The 27,753-nt window shown below is 35.6% G+C and overlaps 1 protein-coding gene across 1 annotated transcript in view; it reads right to left on the bottom strand.

Annotated features, from left to right (window-relative positions):
- The window catches only part of LOC145297829 (mannan-binding lectin serine protease 1-like), a 366,663-nt gene that overhangs the window by 142,225 nt on the left and 196,685 nt on the right, over nucleotides 1-27,753 (bottom strand). The window contains exons 3-4 of the mRNA XM_080144156.1: nucleotides 25,026-25,191; nucleotides 14,173-14,366 (exon numbers count right to left, since the gene is read on the bottom strand). Coding sequence (XP_080000282.1) covers nucleotides 14,173-14,366; nucleotides 25,026-25,191 — 360 coding nt within the window. The remainder of the gene's footprint in view (nucleotides 1-14,172; nucleotides 14,367-25,025; nucleotides 25,192-27,753) is intronic.

Below are 27,753 nucleotides of genomic sequence, written 5' to 3'. Positions count from 1 at the left end.
AATAGGCTATATGGTTGACTATTTTAAAAAACTGATCACATATAATGATAGAAGATGTATCGAGACACAGGAATGGGTATGTTTGATTATGGGGTGTTCGTTGCGCCTGACCTCCATAGAATGGAAATATGTCACAAAGTTTAATAAGGTTTTTTAATATAGATCTACAGAATATTGTGATAAGTGTTTCAGCGTGAACAGGTATGGTATAATAAATTATGGGGTTTATCTATTTTATGTTTACTTTCATCATATTTTGCTTTGGTTTTGATACCCCTAAATTCGAAGCTATCTCTGTACAACCCTTCCTTTTCATAACCTATCATACTTTCATAAATCAGAGTCCATTTTCTGTAGGCTGTTTTTGAATCCAGTCAACGACGGGTACTTTTGCTAGTATATATATATATATATATATATATATATATATATATATATATATATATATATATATATATATATACACGCTCACCTCTAACAAAGCATTTTACTCTCATTGAAAAACTCATTCATGTTCTGCAGAGCAAGGAAAAAAAACGATAAAATCCACTACAAAACAACCAAACCAAACACTACAAACTAATGATTAGAGATACGAAGAGATTGAAAAATAAAAATCCTCTGCAAAATAACTGGATGCAACGTAAATACCTTTTCCGAAATAACTGGATTCGGCATTAAATAACCCGAAAAGGGTTGATATGCCGTAAAATAAAACAACCAAACCAAACCTTGTAGAGGTACAGGATACTCTCAGGTATGAGTTGTTTTCTAGCTCGATAAAGGGAAACTACTTTCCTTGTAGCATCCTTCGCAATGTCCTCAATGTATTTGTTCCAGTTAACAATGCACGTGAATGTTAAGCCGAGGAGTTTGAAGGAAGAATTCTCAGGTAGAATGTTGTCATGGGTATCAGTGGTAGGAGAGGCGTCTCGTAATTGCCACAGGAAAGCAGCCTAGTCTTACTAGCATCAAATCTTACCATCCATTTACGGCCCCATTCCACTTCCGTTTGGTGGTCATTTTCTAACGATTCTGCCATTGTACTGGGGGAGAGAAGGGAGGGGCACAGGCTTTTACTGTTGATAATCATCTTGAATAATAACCGTTTTTTAATTTTAATCTTAATTGAAACGTTGATTAATCCGCGCAAGGCTTTCTTAATGTTTGCATAATTTTATATATATAAAATAAATGCATTTCCCGCCGATTTCGATTCATGAATTTTATGCAACAACCACGTTATCCGAAATCCACACAGACAATTTGTTTAGTGAAGGTTTGTGCAAAACCATTCACACACCCACAGAACCATCCATTTTTGGAACAACTGTTAACCTCAATCGGTGCAAGTAATTCCCACGGACAGAGCAGACGCTAGATTTCAAGTCTCACATAGAAATTTTAATAGTCCTTGATGCAGGTCTTAACGGAGACAGGGAATGCATCTCTCCCAGTATTTTTAAACGTGCACTCAGATACAAAGAAAAGAATTCTAAGTCTTTGGACAGTAAATACAGCGCCTTGCATTCTCAAATGGTCACTCATCTAGAACTGGTCAGGCTTGTCGTTGCTTAACTTAGCCGTTCTAACAAGAAACGCTGTGTCAACGTGATTATGCCTATATATATATATATATATATATATATATATATATATATATATTATTCAGAATAATGAAGTCCAATAAATCTACTGGTGTGCAAACCCAGTGATTATCGGTCTTACAAAATATTATTGGATGTAATATTTTATATAAGACTATCCCAGCTAAATAAAATTGCTCAATAGACTAGATAGAGCAAATAATTTAAATTCCTAAATTATGCTATATATATATATATATGTGTGTGTGTGTATGTGTGTGTTTGTTTGTTGTTGACTTTTACACGATAATACGTTTAATAAACGTACGTCATTAACTTTGAAGATCTTTTCCTTGGAAAATCGTCCATATATTTTGGACGTAAACAAATATTTGTTTATTATTTTTATTTTACTTATAAAACAGTACGTCACTTGACTATTTCTAGGAATCGAACCTGAGACCGTTTGTATTTAGTGCGTTAATCGCCACGAAGTCCTAGATCACTTCACGTGTTCATTTTATCACTTTTAAACTTATGTAGATTTTATAAAATAAAATAATAAATAAATAATATATATGTGTGCGTGTTATTTTCGATATCAATTGTTAGTCAAAAATTATCCTCCGCCAGTGTTTGCACTAATATGCATACCAAATAAAGTCTGAATTTGTGAATTAGAAAAAAAAGAAAAACATCTCAAGCAAGAAATTAAAAAGAAAAAACTAAAAGTAAGGAAGAAAAACCATTAATGGGGAAAAATGTAGAAAGAAAAAAGGGAAGAGAAAAAGAAAGGACAAAGTGGGAAAGAAGGAAGAGATGAGAGGGGAAAAAAGAAAAGAAAAAAAGGAAAAACAAGGAAGAAACGCGAAAAAAAAACGAAAAAAAAAAAAAAAAACTTGTTTTATTTCTGTTTTCTCAAAGTTCTGTGTCTTACTGTTTTCCTCCTAAAATCTATTTGTTAGCCAAATTTTCTTTTAGTCGCTAACTTTTGTGTGACGAGACGGACAAATCAATACACATTTCTCTTTATTATAGAATGAAGGATTATTGTTTACATTATCCAGATTACTATACCCTTCTTACTCATCTCGGACAATACTAAAAATACAATTATTTAAGGCTTCTATCTGGCCATGGCTGACGGAACGAGAGCATGCTACCCTCCCAATGTTTTAAATAGGTGGTTCCCTTGGAAATTCCATGCATATTTTCGAATTCAACAAAATTTGACAAAATGCAACAAAAGAAGAAAGTTATGTTTTGTGAAAATGACACTCAAGATGAGAATAGTAGTTCATATACTACAATCCTCATCTAAAAAATACAGAAACAGGATGTTTATTACTTTTAATTTTATATTAGCAGGGTCACCTGATGTTGCCCGGGATTGAATGATGATCAACGAATGTTTCACACTCCCATATTTTTATTGTCATCGATATCGATGAAATTGTTCATTTTTCAATCAAATCGATTGATTACCTGCTCTATTGGAGGACCCATTGCAGCGCACCTGGAGAAATCACTTAACTTAATCCACAGTACGCTGTAGTCTACATTGCACTGTAGAGAACCTACTGTTGATTTTATAAAATTATTTTTTTAAATATAATGGCTTGGAGTAAAGTTTTAAATGAAAAAGTATCATGGTGCAATTGTGTTTAAGACAGAAACATTTCGAACGCGCCCTTGTCATATCAAAGAAACTACTGCTGATTTTATATATCGGGCCTTCCGGCTTGTGCGGCAATAAAACTTCTCAAATATACTTCCATTCTCCACTTTCCGAAGATGTAATCTTGCGGGGAGATAATAGCGTGCCTTCTGCCGTCGAACGGCGAACATGACTAATTTTTGTTTATGTATGGTTGGTTGGTTGTTTTTGTTTTACGGCATATCAACCCTTTTCGGGTTATTTAATGCCGAATCCAAAGATTTTGAAGAAAATTTTTTAAATAGAATATATTTGTTGTTTTCAAGTCAGTTTCTATTTAACCCATAGTTGGGACCCTAACAGGTACTACCACTCCGGGTCAGAGTGGACCTGGGAGAAATGGTAATTAAAGGGTGGCTCCACACTCCCCAAAGCCCACAAGCTGAGGCCTCACCACTGGATATAGTTTAAGGTCATATCGGGGACCAGTTTATATATGTACGAAGAAAGTTAACAGGTGGTTATTATGAATATATAAGTACGTAAATATGTCTGTGGGTGTGATATCACTGTCAGCATTTCTGCGAAGTGGATTTTTTTTTCTGTGAAGAATCAAAACAAATGTCGCGGTGTCTTGGACTGTCTTCGTTTTTTTTTTCCTTTGTGAAACAAAAAGAAAAAAGAAAAAAATAATAATAAAGATGCATCTATTCAAACTACGCGTTTAGCAACGGAGCTACCGTTTTAAACTTAAACACGACAGACAATGACATACCAAGAGAGAGTACAAAACCAGCTTCGAAATCTATAGGCGATATCGTTTTCTCCTCCTCCTACCCCTTTCCTATAGAAGAGACTTTGTTAGTCTATTTCTGCGCTATCGTTATTTTCATCGCAAGTTGAGCTTCTATCTATAGTCTCCCCCTAACCCTATCTATAGTCTCCCCCACCCCTGTAAAACATTCATAATACTCGTCTAGCTATAACCACTGTCAACATTTTCCTCTACCGCGCCTACATCTAAATGCAAATTCCATAAGCAAAGTTTTTTTTTCCGAGAACTGTCGGTCAGTGGAACACAGTGCCACGCATATGCTTCCCAGCTAACTACAACATCGTCGCTTTCAAGTCCAATGCAAACAAGTTCTTGCTGCGTCGCCGTCTTTTCCACCATTACCTCTCATCACGATGTGTCGCACCTGTCACGAGACATACATTAGCCCTTATCCTCGAGTGGTTTCGGGCCTTGATAAAAAAACTTACCATAGCCGACAGACAAAAAGGTTATTTCAAACTAAAGCATCACAGACCAAAGAAAATGTCGATTCAAAATTTTAACGTGACCAAACGTCTCAAAAATTCTAAGGCGTATAAAAATATGGCGTGATGTGTTTTGTCCTTGGAAGGAGACTTTTTTTTTCTGTTTTTGTTTTACACAAGAAAAAGAAACAGAAAAATTGAAAAAACAGTAAAGAAAAAAAATAATAATTTAATTTTAAAGACGTCATTCTCCCACCTCTCTCCAACATCTCCCATCCGCCCACTTCACTTCCATCTTTTAAAATATTGAAACTTAAAACGACAAAGACGATTTTCTTCTTTTGATTTCAAAGATACGTGCCTCTATTAACCACGAACACATGCACCTGATGGCCCCTAATACAGGTTATATGACGAGTCTATAGAGATTCAAAACTCTTCCGATTGGTTACGCCGCCAGACCGTATAAAACGAAACCAAAAACGGATTAATGTAAATCACGTGTATCGCTTTATTGCGGGTCAATATTTTTTTTAAATTTTGAAATTGCTATGAAACGCAGAGAAATGAAATTTGGTATAAAACTGAAAGAGCATAACAAGGTACACTATTTTCTTGATTTTTGTGGAATTTGAACAAATATTTTGAAAATTATGCTAATTTTTCTATTTTAGGGTAATTTTAAGCGTGTATCACTTTATTGCAGGCCTCCCAAAATGCATAGAAAAAGGTCGATTGACAGCTAGTGAAAAGGAACGTGTTGTTACATGCCTTGCAGAAGGTTTAACTCTCGTATATCTAGCCAATGAGCTTGGAAGAGGTCAAAGAACATTGTCTTCATTCGTTGAAAATCAAAACATCAAACGAAGGAAAGACAAAAACACAAGAAAGTCAGTTTCTGCTCGTTATGTTAGAAAAATTCGCTGTCAACTTATCCAGCAGCCGGGCAGCAACAGTGCTGCTATATTTGTCAAGGATGGAATAGATTCCTTGTCCAGAAAGACACGTTACAATGTTTTAAACGAAATTGCAAGAAGCATAGCAAGTCCTGCTTTAAACCAAACTCATAAGGAAAAACGTTTGGCTTGGACTCAGAAATACATGAAAACCAGCTTTTAAAATCTTCTTTTCACCGATGAGGCCAGAGTAACATTTGATGGACTAACTAGGTGGATGGGCCAAAGTTTGGAGTCCTCTTGGATTCTCTATCCCTTATCAATTCCGTCGTCAACAGCGAGGTGGAGGTGTTATGTTTGGGCTGGAATAATCTGCAATGAACTAATTGCACCATTTCTAGTGCCAGGTGTCAAACTGACAAGCCATTCTTATATATATAACTATTTCATTTATTCACATAAATTTACTATACGAAAGTATAGATTTATGCGTAAACTTTAAGTATTTACTTCAAAAGTGCTCAATACGTAGGTAGAGCTAGTTAATAATTACTATATATATATATATATATATATATATATATATATATATATATATATATATATATATATATATATATATTAAATGAGCATTTGTCACCATGGCTTGATGACTTTACATTCTCACGTCACCGCAAGTAATTTTTATGTGCGATAACGTACCATCCCACTCAACCAAGGCTACAACATCCTATCTTAAGTCATTAGTGGAGAAAATTTGATGACATGTCCACCTTGTTCTCCAGATACAAATCCAGTTAAGCAACTCTGGTCAATAATAAAGATGAAAGTTTATGAAGGAGGTGCTCAATTTTCGTTGAAAGATGTACATTGGAGGAAGATTTTGGAATTTTCCTATAGCATCACATCATCTCAAATCCGCCGATTGATATCAGTTTACAAGAGGCGCCCCTCCAGGGGATTAATGGACTATCTCGTGACGTCACTTCCGGTAACGAGTATTGGTGCCCGGCAGTCAGAGATTAGTACGCGGCCAAGGAGGAATTTTCCTATAGCATCACATCATCTCAAATCCGCCGATTGATATCAGTTTACAAGAGGTATAGGATTAATAGACTATCTCATGACGTCAATTCCTCTAATGAGGTCACTTCCGGTAAATGGGTACCGGTGCCAAGGAGGTCGTGTGCAAACTCCCAACAGTGGAGGAATGGTATTGCTTAACCCGCCTGTAATACATGTGAATACATGTTTGTTTCTAAAACTCCTGTGTTCCATTCGTTTTATCGCCATTTAACACCATAACAGCTATTCAAGGTGATTTTGAAGCATGGGAGTTATGTTGATTAAGAAATATTTCCTTAAACAAAATAATGTGAAATTCGTTCTTGTTTTCAGTTAATATTATTTCTGCATATGTTCTATATTTCATGTAAATAGAAATATGAAGTTAGATTATCGTTTTATTACCGAAAATAACGTTTTTAGACACTTGCAATGAAATGATACACACTTAAAATTACAAAAAATATAGAAAGATTAGCATAACTTTCCAATTATTTGCTCAAATTCCACAAAGATCAGGAAAATAAGTCACCTTGTTATGCTCTTCCAGTGTCATACCAAATTCCACTTCTCTGCGTTTCATAGCAATTTCAAAATTTAAAAAATATTGACCAGCAATAAAGTGATACACAGGGTTTAATGATCAATATAGGCCACTCGCAAATCAATTTTGTTCCATGCTTCAATCAACTCGATTCTCGTTGATAAAAACAGCGACGATGAAGGATTGATGGCCTACCATCTTTAATTGGTTTTTGTGGACGAAAAGAAAAACTCAGAAACAAATCATAGAGCACGTATACACTTAGTTTATTAGCTCGCCTAGAAATTTTAATCTCTATGAACAAGGATTGTTTTTAAGCACCCGAAGGGGGGGAAGGTGGGTGTCTACCATCGGCTTAAACACTAACCATTGGCTGATCCACGCCTGACACGGAAGACATCCTTAACCCAAAAGCATGTGACTCTTGACGTCACACATCTCCCTTACACGAAAGCCAATGGGAAACTCGCGCCCCTCTTCACATTATTCAATAGTAAGAAATTGAAGCATCATCGATCTATTTCAAACTTAAGCTTAACAGATCAAAGAAAATGCTAGAGAGAAAGAGAAGAGTAAAGAATTTAATGTATCTTATATCGTAAAAAGGAATGAAGGGGGAAAAGAACTGTGTTGGAGATAAATAAAAAAGACATGGAAAAATACTCAACTCAGAACATAGAAAGGCTGATATCTGCAATGGAAGACAGTATCAAACTGAACAACATAGGCAGTACTGAAACCAGAAACAAAAAGATAAAAAAAAAAGTTGGAAAGAACTACATAGACGACTCATAAGAATGACAAGAGAATAGATTTATACGAAAAACCAAAAAAACTCGGACATGGCTGAGAAACGAACGCCTGCACCGAGAAATGGAATCGCTATTGGCAACTACACTAAACAATGCGATTAGAATCACATTAGAGCTAAAATAGATAAAACCCAGACAAACAGTAAATATAGACTCTGTGGTCAAAAGTACGAAACGATAAACCACATAAAAAGTTAATGCAGCAAACTAGCCCTAAAAGAATACGAGAACAGACACCACTACATGAGAAGAGCCGTACACTGGAAAGTATACAAATGACAGGATATTAATGAATAGCGAAGACCACGACATCCTTTGAATAATGGACATACAAACAGATAATCTCATCCAAAAACATCATAATCTATATATAAATCTATAAAAGTGAAATTGTCTGTCTGTGTGTATGTATGTGTGTGTGTGTACATTCCCATGCCAAATTATTCAATTTTCGGTCGATAGACTCGAGATTTGACATAAGGGGTATTGAGATTTGGGAAAATCGTTTTAATCGGTTTTCGGAGAAATTCGGCTGTCAAGGGATGAAGGTTCAACGATTAGATCCTTAAAAACTCTTCCGCCAATTTTGCGTTTAAACAATTGAAATTTTAGATGTAGGTTCCTTAGACATGGATCAAATTTGATTTGAGCCCAAAACAATAAATGTTAAGGGGGTCAAAATCAGCATCAAAGTTTAAAAAAACTTTTACATCTCAGCCAATTTTTGGTCTAAACATTTGAAATTTTACATAAAGTTATTCAGACATAGGGTAAGCTTGTTAATCGGGTTTTGGTTGAAAATTTGGCTGCCAAGGGGTCAAAGTTCAAAAGATTTGACCTTTGCGGTCTCTAGCAAACTTCAGTAAATTTTGGGTCTAAACATTTCAAATTTTACATAAAGGGTATTCAGACATGCAGCAAGCTTTTTAATCAGTTTTGAACGAAAATATGTTTATCAAGAGATCAAAGTTGCAAGAGTTGACCTTTGCAGACTCTACCAAACTCCTCCGCCAATTTTGGGTTCAAACACTTGAATTTTCGATGTAGGTGACCTGGACATGAGTCAAACTTTTAAATATTTATATACATATGTACATAAAGTTATGAACAGTACATAGGGCCTGAGCAAAACCGGGCTGAACTGCTTGTAATTAATAAGAAGGAAAGAAACTGACAAATTGTAGATTTTTCCGTCTCAGCAATGACAGGGTAAAAATAAAAGAACCGGAAAAACTAATCAAATATATGAAACTTAGCCAAAAAGTAAAAGAAAAAAAAATCACTATAATATCAATAATTGTACCTATTTACAATGCCTCCCCACGGGACAGAGTTAGACACCAGGGTCGTTTTTTTAACGTGGAGAAAAGGTACAAAAATAAAAAGATTGTTTCAGTCATGAAGGACTGCTCCTCCACCGAAAGAGAACAAGAAATGGAAGTGCAACATCTGGAGAACAGATACTACACTTTGATCTTGGCTAAAAGGCCTGTAGCGCAGTACTGAAAAACCTATAAAAAAAATAGAGCAAATGGGAATCTGCTATGATGTTGCAAGTGACGTAATCTGCTATGATGTAATTCAACGGACCATCCCTATCCTTGATTTTAATATGATTTACAACGAAGTTAAACTACATAACATTATATTGTTATTTCTAAAATGATTGATATGCAGTCAAACAGATGAGCCAAATATAACAAAAAAAAAAAAAAGCTAATTTTCCTTAAACAGTTAATCATGAAGGCAGGAAGGAAATATCAGTCGTTGTTCGTGTTTTCATGCGATTTGTTATTTTTACATGCATGTGCTTCCATAAATAGAAATCTATAATCTTAAAAAGGTAATTTAGATGTTCTGCACAGGATGTGAAGAATTTGTAGACATAATTTGGGTTAATTTTATGTTTTAATAAAAACTAGCAGTTCCGCCCGGCTTTGCTCGGGCCCTATGTACTGTTCATAACTTTATGTGCGTATGTATATATTAAAAAGTGTGAATATGTATATATTAAAAAGTGTGAATATGTATATATTAAAAAGTGTGAATATGTACGGTAATGCCTTTCTATATAATAGGTTTCCTTAACTACCATAGAGAAAAAAGTTGGTAAAGACCGCAGACGTCAATTTTTTTAAAACTTTGATCCAATTTTGACTCCTTAACATTTATTATTTTGGGCTCAAATTGAATTAAAATGTTTGAACCATGTCCAAGTAACCTACATCTAAATTTTCAAGTGTTTAGACCCAAAATTGGCGGATTATTTTGGTAGAGTCTGCCAAGGTCAACTCTGTACACTTTGACCTCCTGCCAGCCAAATTTTGGCTCAAAATATGATTAAAATGTTTTAAAATTAATAAGTTAAATTTATTTCTGTTCATATCTCATACTGGCTACTTTTTCATGACCCCACTGTTATTCAATGCTTAATCATTAAAAATATGTTTTTTGATAACCTGTATAATTTATAGATTGATTTGGTAATTTTATAAGTAATATTAATTATTAAAACAATAAGAAGCCGAAGTAAAAACAGGAAAAATTTTTTTTTCTTTTGCTCAACATACACCTCCAAATACCCGGCAACGCCGGGCTGAAATAGTAGTATATCTATAAAAGTGAACGTGTCTTTCTGTCTGTCTGTCTGTGTACATTTTCCTTCGCAATAACTTTTAATTTTCAGTCTACAGACTCGAAATTTGATATACAGGGAACTGAGATTTGGGAAAATCTATGTGATCGGTTTTCGGACAAAAATTTGGCTGTTGAGGGGTCAAAGTCCAACCATTTGACCTTTGAGAACTCTACCAAACTCCTCCGACAATTTTGGGTTTACACACTTGTAATTTTTTATATTAGTTCCTTGGACATGGATCTAACTTAATAACTAGATTTGAGCCCCAAAAAATAAATGTTAAGGGGTTATAATAGGGGTCAAAGTTGAAAAGAAATTGACCGTTGTTTTTTTTGTTTTTTTTTTGCTGAGCATACACCCCCAAATACCAGGGCAATGCCGGGCACGCATGCTAGTACATCTATAAAAGTGAACGTGAACGTGCCTGTGTATCTGTGTGTGTGTGTACATTTCTCTACGCAATAACTCTGTCAATTTTTAGTCTACAGACTCGAAATTTAATATACAGGGTACTGAGATTTGGGAAAATCGATGTGATCGGTTTTTGGCCAGAAATTTGGCGATTAAGGGGTCACATTTCAACGATTTGACCTTTGAGAACTCTACCAAACTCCTCCGACAATTTTTGGTCTGCGCACTTGAAATTTTAGATATAGGTTCCTTGGACATGGATCTAACTTAACTTGATTTTAGCCCAAAACAATAAATTTTAAGGGGTCATAATAATGGTCAAAGTTAAAAAAAAATTGACCTTTGCGATCTCTTCCAAATTACTCAGACAATTTTTGTTCTAAATATTTGAAATTTTGCATAAAGGGTATTCAAAGATAGGGCAAGCTTTTTCATCAGTTTGGGTCGAAAATTTTTAGTTACCAATATATAAATGTATGTATGTATGTCTCTGCCTTAAACTTTCAATAGAGGCGACGGATTTTACCAAGATCAGTATCGTTTTAAAGTTCGATCTTTCATACGACAAATATCGAAAAATTGGCTAAAAACATTAATAACTTCCCCTTCAACTACGCACTTTTCTACAGGGGGGGGGTCACTTTTTTCGACGATATTTTTGAAAGATATCCTCCCCCCTTTAAATTGTCTAGCCATAATTTTAAAAAATGTCGCTTCCGGTTTGGCAGTGGTCGTAACAGCATAAACGTTAGGTTTTACTCCGTTCTTTTCCTCCTTTGCGATACGGGTTCGAGCCTGCCTTCCTACTACCACTTTATTTTTTGTTTTTGTTCAACATGCACATCCAAACACCCGGGCAACGCCGGGCTGAAATGTTATATATATATATATATATATATATATATATATACTATATATATATATACTATATATATATATATAAGTGAAAGTGTCTCTCTGCGTGTGTCTGTGTACATTTCCCTACGCAATAACTCTGTCAATTTTAAGCCTACAGATTCAAAATTTGATATACAGGGTACTGAGATTTGGGAAAATCGATGTGATTCGTTTTCGGACAGAAATTTGGCGATTAAGGGGTCAAAGTTCAACGATTTGTCCTTTGAGAACTCTACCAAACTCCTCCTACAATTTTGGGTTTAAAAACGTGAAATTCTAGATATAGATTCCTTGGACATGGATCTAACTTAATAACTTGATTTGAGCCTAAAACAATAAATGTTAAGGGGTCATAATAGGGGTCATGATAGAGGTCAAAGTTTAAAAAAATTGACCGTTTTTTGCTTAACATACACCTCAAAACACCCGGGCAACGCCGGGCACCCATGCTAGTATATATATTATACTTTATTTGGATAAAAATCCAATAGAGAACACAGCTTCTTTCTTAGAACTGCACACCCGCGGAACTCGCTTCTGGTTTCCTACTTTCCAATTGACTACAATGTGGTTGTCTTCAAGTCAAACGTGAACAAATTATGTTAATAACGATTGCTACGATATTATCCCATTGACTACCATGCACACATTAATCCTTATCCCAGAGTGGCCTCCGGGCCTTGATAAGTGGTGACTCATTTGTAAAAAAAAAAAAAAATAAAAAATGATAAAACATGATTTGTAAAAAAAAAAAAAAAAAAAATGAACAAACATTTGTAAAAAAAAAAAAAAAAAAAAATGATAAACAAACATTTGTAAAAAAAAAAAAAAAAAAAAAATGAACAAACATTTGTAAAAAAAAAAAAAAAAAAAGAAATGATAAACAAACATGATTGCCGTTTCTGATTTTTTTTTTAAATAAAGATTGATTGTTCATATTATTTGGATTCATCGGACTACTGTTCTCATCTTGAGTGTGATTTTCACATTGTTTCGGTTGATGTAACATCCGACCTTCTTATTTTGAGTGTGATTGTCATCTACCATCTACCATTATGGGACAAGGCAAAAATTATAGACGGAGAAGAACGGTGGAGTGTAAGACGAGTCAAAAAAGCAGCACATATGTTGGGGAATAACCAATTACTAAGTAGATCTATTGTAGAATTTAACGCGATATAGAAACCGTTAATTCTCGACGAAAATACCCCCCGACAAGCAGCAAAGTCCCACCCCTACACAGTTGAGATCCTTAGATGTAAAAAAGCCTTTTACTCTAATAGCTTCTTCCCCCAGAACTGCAGGACTTTGGAATTCTCTTCCGGTTTCCTGCTTCCCCAACTGTACTGACATGCAGAAGTCCGAGTGTAATATAAACAGCCATCTTGCTGCTAAAGTCCCTACATAGTACCCCTGGAATTTAGGTCCCTGATAGTAGCCCCCTACATCAAATTGGCAATATGCCTTGTTTGGGGTGAAAATGTAATAAAAGAACAATATATTACTATTTATTATAAATTATTTATATATATATATATATATATATATATATATATATATATATATATAAGGGGTAGTCACAAACAATGTGTATTTTTAACATTATTTTATTATTCCGTGTCTTGGTTTTTCATTGAGAATTCTGTTTGGGTCATTGTAATAATGTTTTTAAATCATTGAAATCGTTTTTACGCGTTTCAGACGTTCTGTGAAGCGTCCTCGTCAGTCTCCAACACATTTGAAAATAATTTCTGACGAGGACGCTTCACAGAACGTCTGAAACGCGTAAAAACGATTTCAATGATTTAAAAACATTATTACAATGACCCAAACAGAATTCTCAATGAAAAACCAAGACACAGAATAATAAAATAATGTTAAAAAATACACATTGTTGGTGACTACCCCCTTATTTAAATATACATCTTTCTTTTGTTGGAATTCCTTAACCCATTTTATATATATATATATATATATATATATATATAGCAATAATTTGTAAGAAATAGTTATATTAATAACTAGAAATAAAAATAGGTATACGGCTGCTAAAATTCGTACTAGACTTGTCCGCAAGAACCCGCGGCGCAGTAATTAGAGTCCTTGGAAAGATCAATTGTAAAAAGTTCAAATCTCAGTGTGGTGTGGGGGGGGGGAACAAAAAACACAATTGTGAATTACTTAGGACCTCTTTCCGGTCATGACTGACGGAACAAGAACATGTTACCCCGTGAAATAAAGGTTTCTGCTCGAAATTCAGTCCAAATTCCTTGACAGAAACATTCCCGAGTTCGACAAAATACACCTGAAAGAAGGTCGAAAGTTAAATCGACCGAAGCGTTGTGAAAATGAAAATCCGATGAATCCAAACTAAAAAAAAAAAAAAAAGATTGTATCCAAACTTACACATGGAAGCATGTTTAAATGTATAATAGAGATTGAATCCGTAGTAACTCTCGGTGGCATCGGATATGAAATGGAGGGTGACCTCGTTGGTGAGCGACTGATAATCCACCGATTTTTGTCCACAGAATACTTCTGAGCTTTGCTTTTGACTGTCTTGTGCGTAACCGGAATCGGTAATTTTCAAATAATCGAAACTGAAACGAGAGAGAAAAAGAGAACGTTGTGAATTGAGGGTGAGATGGTGGCGGTCGTGGTGGCGGAGTTCAGTTGAATCTGGTAAAATAATACAGTTTGGGAGGAAGTTAACATGTACGAATCGAAATATCGCAAAAAGGAGTTTATGAGATAATGGTAATGAATTATGCGAATTAGATAAGAAAGAAAGAAACAGAGAAAGAGAGAAAGGGAAAGAAACAGAGAAAGAGAGAAAGGGAAAGAAACAGAGAAAGAGAGAAAGGGAAAGAGAAAGGAGGAGGAAAGCTAGAAAAGGAGGAAGAGAATGGAGAGGGTTAAAATCCCCCGATCGGGAGAGATTGTCATCCTATACTGATGATTGCGTAAGTATGAAATACTAGTGTCTACAGGTATAAAATATATTATTACTACGAGAAATTGTGTGTGTGTGTGTGTGTGTGTGTATTGATATTCATATTAAAAAAACTATTTTCTATTCATTTAAAAAGAAAATACAACTGTTATATATGGGTTGTGAAACTGCATTCATCTGCAAAAGATCTAACTAATTTGCATATTCTTTTAGACATACATTTTAATTAATTCCCTATTAGTTTATTTTTTCGGTTTTCTTATGAGATGATCATCTTTAGTTAACTATTACGTGTAATTATATTCATGCAGATATTCTACATGATTTATACTTGCATAATATTTGCGTAAAAATGTTATAGTAAACAAAACTCTTCCCATTATATATATATATATATATATATATATATATATATATATATATATATATATATATATATATATATTATTCAATTTTCACCCTAAACAAGATACAGTCCTACTTGGAAGTAGGGGGCTACTAATGGGGACATAAGTTGAAGGGGCATTATGAAGGGAGATGAGTAGCAAGATGTCTGTTCACATTATACTTGAACTTCTGCATATCAGTACAGTTGGGAAAGCAGAATCCCGGATGAGAATTTCAAAGTCTATCAGATCTGGGTAAGAAACTATTGGAGTCGAAAGCTTTCTTACACCTAGGGATCTCTATTGTGTAGGGGTGGGATTTAGCTGCTTGTCGGGTTTGTCAGGGGGTATTCACGTCGAGGGAGGTACAAGAGTTTGTAGTTCGTCAGAGCATTCGCCATTTAAGTAGAACAGGCAGAGGGATGTAACATTTCGTCGATTGGACAGAGGTTGAGGCCTAGATGACAGTTCAGGACCTATCAGATCGGAGACTCTCTTTTGAACCTTGTTCATGAGTGAGAGACAAGTAGCAGATGAACCCTCCCAAATGTGACAACAATACTCCAGATATATATATATATATATATATATATATATATATATATAATTCCTACCAAACTTTCTGTTTTTTGTCTACAGACATGAATCTTAATGTATAGGGTATTCGAACCCACGCAAAACTTTATAGTTGGATTTTAGCCGGGGAAAATCGGTGCAAAAGTGTGAAAATTAAAAGAAAAATGGAATTTGCCAGTCGAACAACGGCATTACGAATATGCATGCGTAACGTAATAGCTATTGGTTCATGTTTACATTTTTAGCCTTAAGCAAATATGTCTTCATAGCCTAGGTATTAACATCAAAGTAAAAAGTAAATCTTAAGCTAAACGTTAAATAATTACAAGAAACTTTACCAACCACCAATAGCTATGGCTAGAGATACTGAAAGCACTTCGTTCAACCTCCTTAACGTTCACAGGGAACATGAATTGGAATAGATACATCGAGATCATTGCCAAGGCTGCTGCAAAGAAGATGGGCTCTCTATACCACGCTAGAACGTTGCTTACACCTGAAAGTATCATGTACCTCTACAAAGCCACCATTCACTCATGTATGGAGTACTGCTGTCACGTTTGCGCTGGTGCATCTGCTACTAGTCTCTCATTCCAAAAGAGAGTCGCCAACCTGTCCCATCGACGAAATGTTGCATCCCTCTGCCTGTTTCAGTGGTGGATGCTCTGACGAACTACAAGCCCTTATACCCCTTTGTTTGTACCTAAATGTAAGAAAGCCTTCTACTCTAAAAGCTTCTTCCCCAGAACTGCAAGACTTTGAAATTCTCTTCCGGTTTCCTGCTTTTCCAACTGTACTGACATGCAGAAGTTCAAGTGTAATGTGAACATACATCTTGCTGCTAAACTCCTTACATATTACCCCTGCAACTTAGCTCCCGGATAGTAGCCCCCTACATCAAAGTGGCAATGTGCCTTGTATGGGGTGAAAATGTAGTAAAAAAAATATAGTAAACGTTTGATTTCGATTTTCGGTGATGATGTACGAGTCCATTTTTTTTTTTTTTTTACTCTTTAAATCATTGCTATATATTGGTCCAATATATAGTAACCATATAATAATACGAAATCTGCATTAATCAAAATATAATATTTAGACGTATTTTACGACCTGGCAATGCCAGACGACATGCTAGTTTAATTATAATTTTATATATATTTAAGTTGTGGGTTGTCGTCACTCTTACATTATTATTAAAAGCTTTTCTATTTAAAAATTAATAAAACAACCTTCGTAATATGCTCAGTCATGGATATGTGAGCGACTAAATAAAGGTTAACTAATTTGCATATTCATTTGAAAAATGAACTCCCATTAATTAATCATCCATGTTTGGGGGGGGGTTCTTATTAAACAATTGGTTTCATTTAACTATTCCACTCAATTCTATTTGTGAATAGTTTTAACATTCTGCGTAATTGCGTTGCACGTAGGATAGTACACGAACATGCATATATATGCAAAGTTGTTTTTCCTCGCTCTGACATAGATATTAAAAGCCTACTTTTCCATTAAAAAAATTGTTAAAACAAATTTATTAATATACTCAGTCATAAATATGCGAGCGACTTCGTGAAGGTTAACTAATTTGTATATTTCTTTGTTCAATCATTGGTAGTCATGCAAAATGTTAAAAAAAAAAAAAAAAAAAAAGTTCTGTTTTGTGTTAAGTTCTAAGAGTGATCTCCCTTGCTTGTTGTGGATTATTAATAGGCCTATGACAACAGCATATTCTTTTCATTGCTTTGACTCAAGTATATATTTAGCGTTTCTTATGAGATGATTCATTACAATGAATTAAATTTATGCACAGTTTCTACATTCTGCATAATTGCGTAGAATTTAAGATGAAAACGTTTCAGCACACGGAAATATATATATATATATATATATATATATATATATATATAACTTTGTGTGTGCGATAAGTCTCTATCAAACTCTTCTCTGTATATTTGGTCTACGGAGTATAAATTTCATATATAGTGTATTTGAACACGTAGCATACTTTCGATTTAGTTTTTAACCGGTAAAAATAGCTGCTAAGATGTCAAAATTGAAAACAAAAAGTTCACTTTGGCAGGAGTGTACCTGCACAAACCTACGTTCATAGGTTAAAGAACATTATTATTTTTTTTAGCTATTTATATTCGTATGGGCGTGGTCCAGAGGTTAAGGAATGAAACTAAAAATTTGCATGTTTTGGTTTCGATTCTAACTGATTGCATCCAAATCATGTATTTTTTTACCTTTGATATCACTACTATATATTAGGTACAATATAATAATCGACAGAGAATTTGATCTATAATAGTAAATTCGTAATTTGCATGAACTAAAATATAATACTTAAGCGTATTTTACTATCTGGCAACGCCGAGCAATCTGCTAATATATATATATATATATAACAAAAAGTAACCTATGTAATTTATCATCATGAACAATGGAACGTTTTCCATACAAGTTTATTAACGTGGACATAATCTCTGCCAATAACCTGTGGTGCTCCCTGGAGCCTGTGACAACAAATCTCCAGTACTCTCCATCTCTTTCGATAACCTTTGCAAATGAATTTGGGGTTATCGCAACAGCCGTTTACTATTGATTTCTCGCTGACAAAGATCTTCCCATCCCCCTTGTCCTTTCAAGACTATTTGGTGAATATCTGTCTATGCTAACACATTTAGGGGAGGTGTTGTTAATTTACAAGTCTACGGTATCAGTTTTTTTAGTTCCACGTGAGTCTCCACTATCTTTTAGTTTTACTTTCCAGTTGCCATATCCCGGGTTACGCCAGCATGTGGAAATTGTGATTTTGCTGGCAGGTTGTTTTGTGCAAAAGGAGTTCAAGGGGCTAGGTGTTGACGTATGTCAAATGTAGTTGAGGTCGACGGTGACACGTGAAATGTCATTTGGTTCGTGTGGCAGAAAACGTGGAAAAAAAGAGAGAGAGATATTTTGGCTTGCGTGCAGGCAGTTTGCCTTCCGATTTTGGACGATGCAGACGTGTCGGAGGGAACGTGAAAATGCGGCGAAGAAAAAGAAAACGTATAAAAAAATGGAGTGACAATGCGATGCCCCCCTCCCGTTCACTCGTAGATGAATAAAATAATCCATGCCAGAAAATATTTTCATCAGATGTTCCTTTTACAGCATCGACCAGTGACGGGAAGAATCGATTAGTGTTGTGTAGTGAGGGTATTATATCGGGGACGGCATATGTGACATGGTACACATAATAAAGAGGATGAGACATTTATATACTGCGTACATCACGATGACTACTGCGATAACATTTCTTATTTCATATTATTAATAGAAGGCTTATATAGGTGAAGAGTGAGACGTGCAATACAGTTCTTTTAATCATAGAGAAGGGAAATACATTAATGATGATGGTGGGGACAGACAGTTAACACTTTGGAAGTTCTTTTTACAAGATGATGGAACAGTGTGATGTATAAACGCACGTTACCTTTCATGGCTGAAATGATGACAAAACGAAGACTTATAAATATGATAATCTTTATTCATACCAGCTGATTATAATGATGATGATGAGGAGGAGGAGGAGGAGGAGGAGGAGGAGGAAGAGTCGAATTGCCTTTAGATTTCTACATTTTGTTTCCCTCTTTTTTATTCAATTTTCACCGAAAACAAAAGGCACAGTGCCACTTTGAAATAGGGGGCTACTATCGGGGACATAAGTTGCAGGGGTATTATGAAGGGAGATGAGTAGCAAGATGTCTGTTAACATTACACTTGAACTTCTGCATGTCAGTACAGTTGGGAAAGCAGAATCCCGAAAAGGAGTTCTAAAATCTAGCAGTTCTGGGGAAGAAACTATTGGAGTAAAAGGCCTTCTTACACTTAGAGATCGCTACTGTGAAGGGGTGGGATTTAGCTGCTTGTTGGGTTTGTCGGGGGTATTTACGTTGAGGGGTTACAAGTGCCTGAATTCTGTCAGAGCATTCACATTAAAGTACTTGTATAATAGGCAGAGGGATACAACATTTCGTCGATGGGACAGAGGTTGTAAGTTTAGATGACAGTTCAGGACTAATCAGGTTGGCAACTCTCATTTGAACCCTGTATAGGAGCGAGAGAGTAGTAGCAGATGCACCAGGCCAAATGTGACAACAATACTCCATACATGGGCGAATGGTGGTCTTATAGAGGTACAGAATACTTTCAGACGTAAGTAGCTTTCTAGCACGATAGAGAACCGACTTTCTTCGCAGCAACTTTGGCAATGCTTTCAATGTATCGTTTCTGGTCGCTTCCAAAAGGGTTTCAGCTAACTCGCCTTTCCCCTCTGAACTGACTCCCGAACTCGACTCTGCCCGAACTTGACTGACTCACTGAATATATCGTAAATTATCTTTCTTTGTGACGCCGTCGTGGTGGTGGTGTCGTCTGTGTATATATCGACGAATAACCTTAGAATGTGATTTAATGAAGACTAGTGGGTGTACCCGGCGTTGTGTGTGAATGTGTGGAGTAAGGCAGCCCGAAAAAAAAGTAGGCAGCCTGGGTGTTAAAAAATGTAGTAGTAGGCAGGCTCGAACGTGCAACGCGAAGGAAGAAAAATACCTAACGCCTTAGTCGATGTCTCCATCGTGAACCGGAAGTCGAGAGCGTTGAAATTAAGCATAGTCAATCCAACGGAGACAATGACTTGCGAAAATGACAGCGCAAAAACCGACCCCTCCTACAAAAAACTGTCCATTTGAGGGTGAATGAATTAATTTTGGGGGCCAATTTTTCGATATTTGTTGTCCGAAGGATCGTGCTTCAAAACGATACCGGTTTCGTCCGTCGGAAGTTTTTGACAGATACGCATACACACACGTTTTTACTTTTATATATTACATAAGAAAAAGAGTTCGGCTTAGGATGCATCAGTGTTGACATTTCGAGCCTCAAACTTTTATCCATCGATATTTTTATAAACTTGTCGGAGAGAAACGGTTTGACGGTTCCGAAGATAACAGTAACTGGAAAGTTTGTGAAGTAGATCTTTATGTCAAATCCAGCCAAATGCCTTTCATATGTCAAGAGCTATTGCTCTAGAGAGGAATCTTTCATCGATAGCTTCGCTGATTATATGTGATATTACAGTCAATACATCAGCTGTAGATCTCTCAGGATGGAAACCATATTGCTTGTCGCTGAGCATGTTGTCCCCCCCCCCCGAGGTGGTTCACAATTTCGGTTGAGTTTATTTGCCGCTATATATCCAGAAATTTAAAGAGAACCAGAATCGGTATTTGTGTCGGAATCGGAAATTTAGAACCAGATCGTAAATTTATCGGAATCGGGAATTTAAAATAGAATTGTACTTGTATCGAAATCTGGGGTTTAAAATAGACATAATTTATCGGGATCGGGAATTTTGAATTGAATCGATAATTGTATTGGAATATAGGATTTAAAATAGTTTCGGTACTTGTATAGGAATCGGTAATTTAGAACAGAATCGGGAATTGTATCGGAATCGGGAATTTAGAACAGAATCTGTAGTTGAATTCAAATCGGGAAAATTTGAAATTATCCCATCACTAATTTCTACAGTTTTAAAACCGCTAACCAGTGGGTAACACGGCCCACATTGAGTACCACAAATGTTTGTCGCAAATTTAGAATCCACCAAGATTTCCGTATCGTGAGAAATAAATGCTGCAATTAAGCTACGCACTTTTTTTTATTATCACGTTTAAAACTGAAACTGTTGTGCGATGGTGCTTCCCCGTGACCCCAACCCGAAATTCCGCGTTCAATGGGAACTTGTCCCTGATTTTGCTGCGACCCTTGCATTAGTAATTGAAACTGTATCCATTTCCCACTTTCCAGATTCGTAAACAAAGCTTCTCGGATAAAATGAAAGAAAGGAAGAAAGAAAAAAAAAGGATGTCGTTGAGATGATGCGATTTTCACGTTATCAGCAAAATGACCAAATAACAAAAGAAAACAAAATACAGGATTTCAGTTTTTTGAATTCACGAGGGAAAGAAAAAAATCCGGCCTTATTTTTAAACGAACGATTGTTACCCATGTCGTTCTGCGAGATATAAATGGACTTCTTATCGCCTGGTTGTTGCGAATGGAACATTGTTTTTAAAAGATGGATTATCTCCCTTTGCAAATGTGTGGGCCTTAGTTTTGGTTGTTTTGTTTTACGGCATATCAACCGTTTTCAAGTGCAATCATTTTGGGCTAAAATAACTTATGATTTAAGTTCTTTATATCTTCAAATATCTACTTATTATTTCTTTATTTATGGTGTTTGCTTTAATTGTGTGTGTTGACACAATAGCTTATAGTTTTCGGTTTATTTCAAGTCGAATCGAGTAATTTTGAAAGAAAAAATTAAGGTTCAAATTGTTTATATTTTCTAATATTTATTCATGATGTTTGATTTGGTTGTTTATAAAAATTGTCGTTTTTGTTTTGTTGTAGAACTTGACTGAGTTTTGCAAGTGAAAGAAAAAACAATGTTTGGTGCATTTAAGTCAGGAATCCGGTATCTTCAAACAGCCTGATCTGATAACACCAAATTGGCTCAATTAAAGTTCAACCTTGAGAGAAAAAACAAAAAAAAAAACAAAAAAAGATCGCTAAAAATTCCTGGTAAAAGTATCCCACATTATTCTGTCAACCAAAGGACGTTTTTTTTTTTTTTTAATAAATCACCAAAATCAAAAATAGATGATTTAAGTTTCTGAATTGAGGAGGAAAATAAAACAATTCGGTTTGTTTTATTTCTGAATTCTTATTGTGTGTGTTTACTGCAGTCCACACAAGTTGCTGACCATTTCAAGTCAAAAATATTGGAAGGGTCATATTCAGATAGATCTTAACCTCACTGGTTATACACGTGCCTATCCTGTTGCTAACCTTGCCCATCTTACACTCATTTTTTCATCATTCACACTGAGGAAGACCGAATGATCGGTCGAAAATTAGGTGCTTTGGAAAGAATTTAAAAAAAAAAAAGACTTTTTGTATTCCTACACATCAACAAATAGAATACAGAAAAGATATAAACGCGATAACAACCTGATGATGGCCAAAACGTCGTGAAACACCAATTTAAAGATGAAGATAATAATCCGTAAGAAATAAATAAATAACTTGGGACTTCTTTTCTATTTTTATTTTACTGTGTTATCTTCCTTTTTTTTTTTCGTATACTATTTTTAAACGTGTTATTCTATATTACATTTTTTTCTTTCTTTCTTTGAAGATTGTAATGCTGGGTATGGGGCAGCCAAACCAGCTGCCAACATTGCCCTGCTTTTTATTGAAACTAACCGAGAGCTCTTTTTAGTATCCTCGTTGTTCTCTCAAGTGCAATTGTCTGGATCTCTTTTGCACTTGGTTCACCAGGAATATTAGTTAGGTAGGACTTCAGGTTCTTCTTCAAAAGCCTTGTGGCACCTATAGTAACTGGTATGATTAATATTTCCGTAAGATTCCAGTTTCTTTTCATATCATACATGAGACCTTGGTATTTGGTCTGTTTCTCCCTTTCAGCTTTGTTCAGACCTCCGTCATTAGGGACACTCACTTCAATCAAGGTTGCCACTCTTTCTGACTTATTCCATATAACTATGCCAGGTTTGACAGCAGCATTTTCAAGGTAGGCAGCTGTAGGGATTACATGGTCGTAATGTATGGTATATAAGTCATTTCCAACTGTTCTTTCAGGTTGATGTTCCCAGGACTTGCTGATACACTGGATGTTTATTTTTTTTTTACAGATGGTCCAGTGGAGGTAATTTTTTAAACTACTCGAAGTCTTAAAGTAACTCAAAAAATATGTCGAGAAAAATTTCAGCTTAAATGCTTCTCATTTTAATAAAATTTCATCCTTTTTCTGTTGCAGTGTTATTCAAAATTCGATCTTGCTGAATTTTTGTATTGACTTCTATTATGTGCAGCGAACTAAATATTATGGTATCTGTTCGATGCACAGTTAGGGACTAATATGAATTTGTCACCAGAATATCGCATTTACTGCAGAACTTTTTCAGAAACTACTAAACCGATTTGGCCGAGTTTGTATGGAGTTTTGTTATGATAAGATGAAGCGAACCAAGTATTACGTTATCCGTTCGATGCATTTAACCATGTGCAACCATCAATTTGGCATAAAGCATTCATTTAAGTCAGACAAAAAGTCTAATTTTTATTTAATATATTTTAAAAATTTCTCTGGTATGACATTAGTTCGGATTAATGGTTTTCTTATTCTGATCAATGGTTTTCTTTATCCGACTAGAAACAGAACAGATACTTCACTATGATTTCAGTTCGAAGGATAACTAGTCAAGAAATCGTAATGTGGCGGTATTTATTTCCCTCTCAACGTGAGAAATATGACACCCAGATAGGAAAATGGGATTAAAAAGTCAGCATTCCCGAAGAGAAACCCTCTGACTCTGCAAAAGATGTCTGGGCATTCACCGGAAGAGGCGCCTTGAGCAATTAGCAATAAACTAACCTGGAGGTGGAGCTCCTAGAACGGCACGGGACCAGCATTAACACTACAAATGATAGATGACAAAAGAAAAGGAAGTAGGTTTAGCGAGTAATAAAGAACTTATCAATATACAATAGATAAGAATGGGTTCTTAACGCAGATAAAGGCAAATAAAGTTTAAATTAGGGTCGACGAAGTAAAAGGACTGAACAATGCACTAAGGATCGATAATGCGCATATAGGTATTTTGAGGAAGAATTGTGAGTCAGGGGAATAATATGAACGACACTTGACAATTGGAAGCTTAGTTAGTTGGACTTTGACTAGAGTTGGAGACAGATCATGGCTTGGGCGGGAAAACTTTGGGAGATGGAGAAATGAATTCACGGCAATAGGTGAACCCAGCCTCGACAGGACGTTTATGTGAACCTTACCATGTAGAAACACACACACTTTAATCGACATATATGTGAAGCATTAGCGTTTGTTTTGTTTTTGTACTTGTGGACCCGTGGGTCCCTATCGACGGTCGCCAGTGAGAAAAAGACGACAATGACACGACCAGAACAAGAATGATGACCGAGAAGTTGAAGGAGAAATCCATGGCACACATGCTCAAAGTCCAAGCAACATATATATGCAGCATCAACGTCTGCGTTTTTCTTGTGTTGCCAGTGAGAAAAAGACAAAGATGACACAGCCAGAAATAGAACGACAGAGAACAAAACCACGAAACAAAATCGCAGGAATGGTTTAATCTCTCCTGATTTTAGGGCCTAGACTAAAAAGCCACAACTCCTGACATAGCCATCCAATATTTTTAAAAGAAAAAAAAAATAATGTGAGGGTTACTTACTCGCATCCTCCGCCCTCCATCCGTAATGCCGTAGAATGAATAGATATTCTGTAACCTGTTGGTGCCTTGATTTTCCACATGCAATCGCTGAACGCTGGGTAAGGGTCCGGGTAATTTGGACTTTTTATTGCGCCAGCTTTCTCCGTAAAATCTTCGCCACATCTTACTGGAATTAAATAGAAAAGGCATAAGTTTGGAAACACATTTAAAAACGGTGCAGGAAATGACGAACAAGATGAGTTTGAAGTAATCTATTGAATTATAAAACTCTGTGGACCTTCCTGGCTTTCTTGCTGTCTTGCATCTTGTTTTCAGCGATCGGGCGATTTCATCTTTTAAAAAAAGGATGACAGGTGAATTTATATATATATATATATATATATATATATATATATATATACATGTACACATACACACACATATGTATACACACATCTATACGTATACACACATATCTATACACACATATCTATACATATGCACACATATCTATACACACATATCTATACATATGCACACATATCTATACACACATATCTATACATATGCACACATATCTATACACACATATCTATACATATCCATACATATACATACATATATATACATACATATATATACATATACACACATATACATATACACACACATCTATAAGACTCAGAGGCATATATAGAGGAATAAAGGCGGAGAGTTGTAGGTTTTGGTTTCGATTCTAGCTGATGGCATCCAAGTCATATGTATATATTTAATTTTGATCCTACTACCCTATATTGGATACAATATAATAATCGATTGAGAATTGTCTCTATAATAAAAAATAAATACGTAATCTGCATAAATTATACTATTGTATTTAAGCGTATCTTACTACCGGACAACGCCAGGTGATCTGATAATTAATGTATAAATATAACTATTTTTTAACTCTTATTCGCCTCAAACGGCATATTGCCACTTTACAGAGACACTATGTAGTGGGGTGGGCAGCGAAATGTTTGTTCACATTACATTTAAATGTTTGCATTTCAGTACAGTAAGGGAAGAAGGAGGCCGGGAAGAAAATTCCAAAGTCGGGCAGTTCAGAGAAAGAAACCATTAGAGTAAAAACTGCCCGATATCTAGGGATCGCTACAGTGAAGGGGTGAGATTTTGCTACTTAGATGTGTTTTGTTTCAGAATAATCTGATGAAAGAAGAAACAGGCGATTTGGACCAAAGTTAACACCTTACACAGCCTAACATCACAAGTGTATTTGAGAAGTTTTATGACTTCGTACACTTTCTAATTTGAAGATGCGCTTTTTTCGGCTGCTGCTGTTGCTGCTAATCTTCCTTTGTTGCTCATATTCACTATGTTGTAAACAATCGAAAAGATCATGTCTGCCTTAAAAGAAGAAATGACAACGCTTTCGATTAGCTGTCGTCGTGTGATTAGGATTTTATTATAGCTGAACAGAAATATTCGCCGTTGTGCACGTATAAAAGAGTACGAATTTTTAGTTTAGACATATCTTAACATGAACAAAACAAAGGTTCAAAACTTACTTTAAAAATAAAAACAAAATGTCAACAAACTACACGATATTCAAGTGAGATTTCGAACGATAACTATCAAATGTATTATAAGGTCAAAGGTCATCGGTAGAGCGCTTGTTTTTAGTTAACCCCACTTACATACCAACAAATGTGTGTAAACTTTAATGCAAAAAGCCACCCCGACAAAATGAGTTAAATTAGCACTAAACCTTTTTCAAAATGTTTTCAGGTAAAAAAAAAAAAAATACAATTAAACAATCAAAAAAAATCCTGTTAAAAAAAAAACATGAATAATTTGAATTCAGTAAAAGGTTGCTGCGACCCACTCATCCTTTCTCTTTTGGGTCACAATATCGGACTTTTCAACAAGGAAATGTTGAAACGAGAGATAGGGTGAGAGAAGGATAGAGAGAAAGGGGTAAGGCGAGGGGGAGAGAGAGGACTGATAGACAAAGTAAGAGAGATTGTGAGATATATAGAGAGGGTGGCAGTAGAGAGAGAGAGAGGGAGAGAGAGATTGAGAGGTAGAGAAGGACAGAGTGATATATATGAGATGCACGCTAGTCAAATAGTGTTGAGAGAGAGAGAGAGAGAGAGAGAGAGAGAGAGAGAGAAGGAATTGCGGAGGAAGAAATTAAAATGAAATTATCGTTCAGACAAGAGACGCCCATTTTTTTTTTTTTTTCATGAAAACAAAAAGTGAACCAACCACGTGATTTATTTGGCGGTGACCCACGTGACCCAGTTATATCGGCCATTTTGTTGTGGTGACCCAGTTATATCAGCCATTTTGTTGTGGTGCGTGCGTGCACAATGCCGATGGGCAACGGAGATCTGACTCCGGAAAGAACATGTCAGACATTCGTTTTCACACGATTATGTCAACTTCCTAGCTATTTCTGGTCGACTAGATAAGAATAGTAGACAGACACACCTTTCTCGACACGTTTATGTTTGGAGAAGTCGAGGAGAGGGAGGGGGGTGGACAGTAAACATTTCTAAACAATTGGAATGAAGCTACTCGAATCGGAACTAAGGTTAATACTCTGAATTTTCACTCGGGTCCCAAACCCAACAGCATATAAGCCATTGTCGAGATAGTGGTGAGTTTCCAAAATAGCCAACAAAAAAACAAAAAAAAAGTGCGGAAAACATATATACATATAACAAATATTTTATATTTCGCAATT

This window comes from Euprymna scolopes, chromosome 18 (assembly GCF_053919585.1).
Source record: "Euprymna scolopes isolate OS-2025 chromosome 18, ASM5391958v1, whole genome shotgun sequence".
NCBI lineage: Eukaryota > Metazoa > Mollusca > Cephalopoda > Sepiida > Sepiolidae > Euprymna > Euprymna scolopes.
This window is presented reverse-complemented; position numbering and strand designations above follow the sequence as displayed.